The 9,151-nt window shown below is 32.1% G+C and overlaps 1 protein-coding gene across 2 annotated transcripts; it reads left to right on the top strand.

Moving 5' to 3' along the window:
- The first annotated feature begins 4,444 nt into the window (after positions 1-4,444).
- LOC106352672 (cyclic dof factor 2) lies at positions 4,445-9,151 on the top strand. 2 transcript variants are annotated; one of them, XR_007338969.1, is made up of 3 exons: positions 4,503-4,882; positions 5,355-6,567; positions 9,014-9,151. XR_007338969.1 is itself a non-coding variant. In XM_048777436.1 (2 exons), the coding sequence occupies exons 1-2, from the start codon at positions 4,688-4,690 to the stop codon at positions 6,483-6,485; spliced, it is 1,326 nt and encodes a 441-aa protein (XP_048633393.1). In that variant the 5' UTR covers positions 4,445-4,687; the 3' UTR covers positions 6,486-6,708. The 2 variants fall into 2 exon arrangements, 1 of the variants encoding a protein (XP_048633393.1); XM_048777436.1 differs by lacking the exon at positions 9,014-9,151 and having other exon boundaries at positions 4,445-4,882; positions 5,355-6,708.

The raw sequence follows: 9,151 nt of genomic DNA on the forward strand, positions 1-9,151 counted from the left end.
ATAGGTTTGTTATCTACCCTCTTCTTACCGTCGCGTCAAGAGCTTCATGAACAGTTTAAAGTACGAGCTTGAAAAGATCATCGAAACCAGCTACTCCGGTAATGGCACGAGAAGACCGGCATCCGAGGAAACGAGGTAAACCTCACATTCTCGTGGTCTCCATTAACGGTTGAGAACGGGGACTGATATTCTAAGGATATACGAACGGTCTAGCGGATGGCGTCGGTTTAGTGAGCGAGCGAAGCTAGTCTTGTGAGGTATTGAATTAGAAATTTTGGCTGATTCGGGCTTGTAATTTACGTTGTATTCCCATTCGGGTTGATTAATAAAATAGTAATTATTAAAAAAAAACAAAAAAAAAAAGTAGTACAATATGAATTTCAAATGACAAGAAAAAAAATTTAAAGATTATTTTTTCTAATTTTGATTAAAATTGTTACAAACTAAATAAAATATCTTCTCTATTAAAAGAGAAGTACCATTTTTATCTACCATAAAAATGTCACACTAGTCTTATTAGGTCTATTTCATTAATTACATTTATTTAATATTAATCTATTCAATATATAAAGAAATTAATAATAAATCAATTTTAACTGTAAATTTAAATTTTATTTTTAGTTATAAAAAATATTGAGAAAAAATCTAACAAAATCTTTCTAAAAATTTAAAATATTTTATTTAAATTAATACCATTTATTAATTTCGTAATTAATAATATATACTATAATACATTAATTTAAATAAAATTTTATTATAAAAAAATAAAATAAAAGTGTATGCTATTTTTCAAATTTTATAATCATATTCTATATCTTCTTTATTAAAAGAAATACCATAAAAATTCATACTAGGTCTATTTCATCAATTACATCTATTTGACTATTTAAGTTAATCTATTTAATATATAATATTTCTAAAAAATCTTATAAATTATAAAGATATTAATAAATAAATCTGAACTATAAATTTAAATTTTGTTTTTACTTATAACAAAATATGTTGAAAATACTTAACAAAATCTTAATAAAATTTTAAAATATTTTTAAATTAATGCAGATATTGATTTCATAATTAATACTATAGTATTATTATAATGTATTTACTTATAAAATCCCACAATATACTAAAATAAATAACATAGAAATATAAATTATGCTAAGAAAATATCAGTTTTATAGTATAACTAAATAAAATTTTACAATGAATTGTATTCAGTCTGTAAAAATTAGAAAAAAATGAAGGAGATTCTCAATTTTTTTATTTCATACTATGAATTTATTTTACCAAATTCGAAAATATATTAATATATAATAATAATTAATAATAAAGTAAAATATATAAAACAAATCATTATACATTAATAATATCGAATAAGAAACATAACCAATAACATTATAGATTTACACAATATATAACACTAAAATGTAAATATCTTTTAAAGTTTTACGATGGTATCCGTTATATATTTGTAAAATGAAAATCTACCCGCACGGATGTGCGGGTGAAAAATCTAGTTTAGTTATGAAGGGAAGAGAAAAAAAAACATTTATATTTAAAAATAAAAGAAAGGAAAAATGTTGTAAAAGTCAAAAATTTTGGCTTTAGAAAAAATAACGCAAGAAAAGATAAAAACATTTTATAATGATTTTATAGATTTTAGAATGATTAATTTTTAAAAATGTTTTATTGATAAAAAGAAACTTTAAAGACTTTCTAATCCTACAAATCTTTCAAAGCCTTAACGTCAATTAATCGGACCCATAGTATTCACATTGTTTGAGAACCCCTAAATACTAGTATTGAAGTAAAGAGATCATCAACAAATGCGGTCTAGTACTCTGCCTACTTACAATTCTAAATTGGGTCATTTTGGTGTATATTCATAGGAGACCAATCAATTAAGAATATAGCTATGGTTTGGGAGTCGTGTCTTTTTACCCCGTAAATAGACATTGAAGTCTTTCGTTGCGCGTAAACGTTTATATGCCACAGGCAAAAGCATATACCATTCTATTTATATTATCTATATAGAATATATATATCTCAAACAGAAATTTAACAATAGAGAAGAATTTAATTTTCTTTATATTATTTATTCGTAGATGTTTATTGGAATAAACATAATATCTAATATAAAAGAGTATAGTTGTTCATAGTACAGATGGTTTAGCATAATATAGTATATGAAAAAACAAATTTGGTTGATATAGTACTAATTAAAATAATTTGCTATTCTATGTGATGGCCATATAGTATAGTATGTAAAAGTATATGGAAAAGAAAAAAGGAGAGAGAGAGAGAGAGAGAAAAAAAAAAATGTATAATTATAATTTTATTCTATATTTCGTAAATAAAATATAATACAATAATCTATTATTTAAATATTATATATTGGAAAAAATGAGAGAGAAAGAAAAAAAAAGATACATAAAAAGAAGGAAAGATGGAAAAAATAGAAATAGAGATTGAAAAATTAAATACAGGAAAAAATACAACAAATACATATTATATAATTTTAATTATATTATATGTCTCGTAAATAGAATAGACAAACATTTTATTATAATTGTATATATATACAATTTATAAGTATATGTTAGTTTTACAAAATTCAAAATATTTCATATACAGAAAAAAATCTATGGTTTTAATAATTATGTAAGAAACTCAAATAAGTAAATTTTAAATTTATAAAGTTAATTAAAAGAAAGAGGTGAAAGTAAGAAAGAACAATATAGAAATTATTTCATAAATATCATGGCCTTGTTAATGATATGGTTATATTGTTGGGTTTGTTATGTACTTGTTGCCAAATTTCTCTTCTAAATTTTATACATTTATCAAAAACTAAAGTGGATAAAAGAAACCATTTTACTTATGGTTTAATTTTGTTAGATTATGTATGATTAGGGGATAATCTTCTCTCCTCTCCTAGTGAGAGAATTTTTCTCTCAAATCCTCTGATCTTCTTATCTCATCTTTATCTTTCAGAAGATTTAGAGTTTGATTTGTGGGAGTGAGAGTTAGATGTTTTGTTTGTCGGTTTCGGTTTTACCGTCCGGCTCTTGTCTCCGGCGGTGGATCAGTTCCTCCGATCATCGTCCGGCTCTGCCTCCTGGAAGCGACGGTTCTCACAGCGTCGACTTCGCCGGTTTCTGTCTCCGGGAGACGATGTCTTCATGGAATCGTTCTCGCCGGCACCGCTCGATCTACGATTCAGTTCTTCGTTGTCCGACTGCCTCTCGCTCCGATCCTCTGTTGATTAGGATCGATTGTAGGCGTCGTTGTTTCTTCTCCGAATTGTAGATCCACCAGTTTTGGCTTTCGGTTTGAGCCTCTGTGAAGATTGGTTCTTCTGTGGTTCGTCTTCGTCGTCGGTGGAGTTCCGTCGCCTCCTCTGGTTCCGGTGGAAGGAAGTGGTTCTTCGTCTTGACCCGTGTCTCATTGATCGCCGGGCGATCGTCCACGTGGAAGATGACGTGCCGTAGCTTGCTTCCTCGACGGTTTTCCTTTCTGTGTTGGGCCCGTGTGTTGGGTTTCCGTCTTAATGTTAGTTGGGCTTCGTCTTGCCCTTTCGTTTTGGTTTGTATAGAGCTTGGTCTTGTTGGGCTGAGTTTCTTTTAATAAAATTCCAGTGAAAAAAAAAAAAAACCATTTTACTTATATATACGACAAAACTATATAAATTAAAATATAAATTAGCCTAGTGGTCATCAGTATTTTACCCTTTCCTCCATTCGGGGGTAAGAGGCGCAGCTGGCATATTTTATTATTTTTCGTTATTATGTTTAGTGTATTGAGAAATTACTGTTTTGGTTTTGTCTTCTTTATTTTCCTACAACATTCTAAACATAGTTTTTGATGTTTCTCAGTTTTTTTTCTCACTATTCTTTTTATTCTTTTTTTCTAACAAAGTATATTTATTAATTAGATCATAAAAATACATAAAAAATATGAAAATATAACAAATAACTTAGGTAAACTAATAAGGAGAATAATACAACACTGTTCTTTTTTTTTTGGTAAAAATTTCCTGTTCTCTATTCTTGTCGTTTTACCTTTTTGTAGATTTTCTTCTAATATAATAAATTTATTAAATTATAATCTATTTTTGATTTTTATTCATAGGTTTCTTCTATTCTAACTAACGGCAATCACAATTGATTCACCACAGTAATTTGATGACAGTGTTTTCGGTTGGGTAAAGAGCGAGAAAACCAAGTTTTAGAACACTGTATTTATAGATAAAGATAATTCAAATATTACTAGTTTTGTCTTTAAAACGCATTAAATTGTACAGACTTGTAAAATAAGTAATAAAAAAAAGAAAAAAAGTGTTGAAAAAGTAAAAATGAAACGAAAAGCCAAAAAGAGAGAGGAAAAAGAAAAAGAGATGCCTTTTTCTATAAAAAAAAGTCTACAAAAACTTGTGGCTCAGAATCATCACGTGTAATGACATGGCACTCTGGGCGAATCAAAAGGTTGTACAATTCGCAAGATCACAGCAAAACTGTAATCTTTTTTCTCGCAAAGACCAAAAAGAGAGATAAAAAGAAATAAACAAATCGAGAAAGAAAGAGAAAAAACTCAGACAACCACCGAAACACAAGACAGTCGTTTCTCTCTCTCTCTTTCTTCTCTCTGTCTTCTCAAAAGTTTCCGCTTTTTTTCTCGAAGAAGATTGATGTCTGATCCGGCGATTAAGCTGTTTGGGAAGACGATTCCTTTACCGGAGCTTCTTGGTGGTGATTTAACAGAACAGCAAGACCAGAATCCTGTTCGGTTATCAGATTCGTGTACCGGAGACGATGAAGAGATGGGTGATTCCGGTTTAGCAGGAGGAGATGATGGTGGTTGTGGAGATAGCGAGAGTCAACAGGTAACGTTTTTTTGGATTTGTGAGTCGATTTTGAAGAGTACCCATGATTTATTTCATGGAAATGACCGATGGGTTCATGTTAGATTAATCAAAATCATAACTTTATAAAAATAAAAAAGGAATCTTGTGTTTATGTTGAACTAGGTTTTGTTCATTCGATATTCTTTCCTCAAATGAGTTCTTTGATATTTGGTTTGCTGAAGAACTTTTAGGGTTTACGCCCGTCTACTCATTTCGAAGGAGATTAAAATCGTTAGCTTCTCTGGTTCTGTTGATTTCAGAAGCCTTAAACTTTTAATGAGTTAGTTATTCAATATGTCAGTAACTAGATCTGGAAAACTCCAGGATCTGTGTTCTGGTTTCTGAAAACATTTAATTTCAGTGTAGTTCTGAGTTTAACTTCACTATTTGCTGTTTATTTAATATTAAACAACATTGTTAGCATACTAATTGATTTTTGTGATTATCTCAGGAAGAAAAAGATACAGAGTGTGGGGAAGAGTCATTGTGCAATGAATCTAGTAACGTTGGTGGTGCGGCATCGAGTATAATAACTGAGAAAACGGAAACTACTAAAGCTGCAAAGACGGATGAAGAGACATCACAGAACGGGACTTGCTCTCAAGAGGGGAAGCTAAAGAAACCCGACAAGATCCTGCCTTGCCCGCGATGCAACAGCATGGAGACCAAGTTCTGTTACTACAACAACTACAACGTTAACCAACCTCGCCATTTCTGCAAGAAATGCCAGAGGTATTGGACAGCTGGAGGAACCATGAGGAACGTTCCCGTCGGTGCTGGGAGACGCAAGAACAAGAACCCTGCTTCTCATTTTAACCGTCACGTAACCATAACGTCTGCGGAAGCTATGCAGAAGGCGGCGGCGGCGGCAAGAACCGCTGATAATGGCACCAGTCTCCTGACTTTCGGCTCTGACTCAGTCCTATGTGAATCCATGGCTTCAGGGTTGAATCTTGCTGACAAGTCAATGCTGAAGAAGACAGAAGCTAATGCAGGCTTGAAGATTACTGTTCCTTTAAACCCCTCAAAGGAACAGGCCGGGACAATCAGCCCGTTACCATGCTTTCCAGGACCACCGCCGCCGCCACCACCAACTTGGCCGTACGCTTGGAACGGTGTTTCATGGACGGCTGTACCGTTTTACCCTCCGCCCGCTTACTGGAGCTACCCGGGTGTTTCGCCGGGGACATGGAACAGCATCGCCTGGATGCCACAACCCACTTCACCATCTGCTGGCTCCGGTCCAAACTCTCCAACACTTGGTAAACATTCACGCGACGAGAGCGTTGCTGAGCCAGGGACCGTTCTTGAAGAAACCGAGTCACCACTTGGTAGAGAGAAAAGCAAACCCGAGAGATGCCTTTGGGTTCCCAAGACGCTGAGGATCGATGATCCAGAGGAGGCCGCTAAAAGTTCGATATGGGAGACACTAGGGATCAAGAAGGACGAAAAGGCAGACACGTTCGGAGCTTTCAGGTCACCGAACAAAGAAAAAAGCAGTCTTTCTCAAGGAAGACGACCAGAGTTGCAAGCGAATCCTGCTGCTCTTTCTAGGTCAGCAAACTTCCATGAAAGCTCATAAGATGATGGATTTGATTGTTTAGGGTTCAGTCTTGTGTTCCAAGAAAAACAAGCGAGTCCTTTTTGTATATATTATGGTTGACATAGCGAGGGAGAATTTAGTTTTTGGGTTGCAGAGTGAATGTTTGTTGGTGTATCATAAATGGGAAAGCCCCGAAACTGTAGTTAAATAAATCTTGTAAGATTTGCTATTTTCCATTAAGATTTACGATTTGTTTAGTAAACTTTAAATCTAATTTATGCCCCATCAATAACTACTGTGTGTTCACAGATAAAGCAAATATCGTAAAATGCAAATACATGTTGATCATGACTTTTAGTTTAGCCAAAGAAAGAAGACTTGAAGAGTGTTCGGATTTAAAGGAACCTCGCTTTCTGATTAAATGGCTTTTCCAAAATGCTCTATGAAACTTTTCTTCCAACTATAATATTAACTAGAGTGCGGGTATTTATTTTCACTTTTATATAAATGAATATTATTTAAGCCTTTATTGGTTTATTTTTTAAATATTTATCATATTTAAAATTTTTATAAACACAACAATCAAATAGTTTACGTGCTGTAAAAAATAGTGACTCATGTCCATACTAAACTTTCGACAAATATTGATCTATTGATATGTTTGAGTAATATTTTTCTTAACATGAAATTGTTTTTCAAATGTAATAAGAATTTAAATATTTTGATCAAATATGGGGAATATGGTGAGATTTAGATACATTAGAAAAGAATATTTGGTTATAAACATAACAGTGTTTCATAAGTAATTCAAAGATATTTAAATTTTAATATTAATTTTTTTTTTGAAAATAATTAATAGTAACCGAATGGTTAAACATATGTTTTAGAAAATTTTGAAATATATATAATCTTAGGCGAGATATAATTATATTAAAAATAATATTCAGTTACAAATATTTCATATTGTTCTATAAGTATTTAAAAATATTTAAATCTTTGCATATATAGATTTTATTGTTCAAAATAATTAATGGTAAGTTAAACATATATTTTAGGAATATTCATCATATTGTTTAATATTCAATTTAAACTTGAATTTCGTTCAAAAATAATTAATGGTAACATTATCCAAGTTTAATATTGTTAAGATCGACGAAATACCGACGAATAAATTTTCGACGAAATACCAACGGATAAATTTCTAACGAAATTCTGACGGATATATTTTCGACAAAATTTCGATGGAAAACATTCTGACGAAATTCTGACAAATCTTATCCGTCGAAACTTTTGTAAACTATTTTTAAAATAAAATAAAATTTTATTTTAAATATAATATAATATTTAATGAATTACGTATAACAAATTTTATGTAACAACTGCTCAAAATAATAGACTAACGGCTCATGCTTCAGAGGAGGAAGTTAGGACGTCATTATTTATGATGCACCCGGAGAAAGCTCCAAATCCAGATGGGATGACAACGTTATTCTATCAACAGTCTTCGTCTATAAGTAAGGGGGATGTGGTTATTATGGTCAATGATTTTCTTAGTTCTAGGGTTTTTGATGATAGGCTGAATATGACTAATATATACCTTATTCCTAAGATAGTCAGACCAAATAGGATGACATAGTTAAGGCCGATTAGCCTTTGTAATGTCGGTTATAAAATTATTTCTAAGGTCTTGTATCAACGCTTAAAAGGCTTATTGCCACTTCTTAATTCGGAAACACAATCGGTTTTTGTCTCAGGAAGGTTAATTTCAGATGATATTCTTATTGCTCAGGAGATGTTTCATGGGCTGCGAACGAATAATGCATATAAAGAAAAATTTATGGCAATAAAAACAGATATGGGTAAGCTTATGATAGGGTTGAATGGTCTTTTATGGAGCAACTTTTATTGAAAATATGATTCTATTCGGTCTGATTTTCCAGGGTGATGACATGTATTTTTTCGGTTACATATAAGGTTTTACTGAATGGTCAACTTAAAGGGAGTATTGTACCAGAGAGAGGACTGAGACAAAGAGACCCATTATCTCCATATTTATTCATTTTATGCACTTAAGCCCTTATCGCAAATATTAAGAAAGAGGAGAGAGAAAAACGATTAACATGACTTAAAATATCGAGAGGAGGACCTGCGGTATCACACTTACTCTTTGCGGATGATAGTTTGTTTTTTTGTAAGGCGAATGTGGCAGAATGTGATATTATCTTTAAGCTCCTAAAAGACTACGAAGCTGTATCGGGCCAGTTGATAAATTTTGCCAAGTCATCTCTGTAATTCGGTCATAAGGTACCAGATTCTCAGAGGGTGGACATACAAAATAAACTTGGCATCACTAAGTTGGGAGGTATGGGAAATTATTTGGGAATACCAGAAAGTTTGGGTGGATCCAAAACACAAGTCTTCGGCTTTTTAAATGAAAAAGTCAATAATAAGGTGAACAGTTGGACAGTTCGGTTTCTTACAAAAGGTGGAAAAGAAGTGATGATCAATTCAGTGGCTTCGGCGATGCCAAACCATGTCATGTCATGTCATGATGTATTATGGTTGACATAGCGAGGGAGAATTTAGTTTTTGGGTTGCAGAGTGAATGTTTGTTGGTGTATCATAAATGGGAAAGCCCCGAAACTGTAGTTAAATAATTCTTGTAAGATTTGCTATTTTCCATTAAGATTTACGATTTGTTTAGT

This window comes from Brassica napus, chromosome A4 (assembly GCF_020379485.1).
Source record: "Brassica napus cultivar Da-Ae chromosome A4, Da-Ae, whole genome shotgun sequence".
NCBI classification, from domain to species: Eukaryota; Viridiplantae; Streptophyta; class Magnoliopsida; order Brassicales; family Brassicaceae; genus Brassica; species Brassica napus.

Coding starts and splice junctions, on each gene's coding strand:
- LOC106352672 (XM_048777436.1), top strand. CDS start 4,688: ATGTCTGATCCGGCGATTAAGCTGTTTGGGAAGACGATTCCTTTACCG. Junction 4,883..5,354: donor GAGATAGCGAGAGTCAACAG/GTAACGTTTTTT, acceptor TGATTATCTCAG/GAAGAAAAAGATACAGAGTG.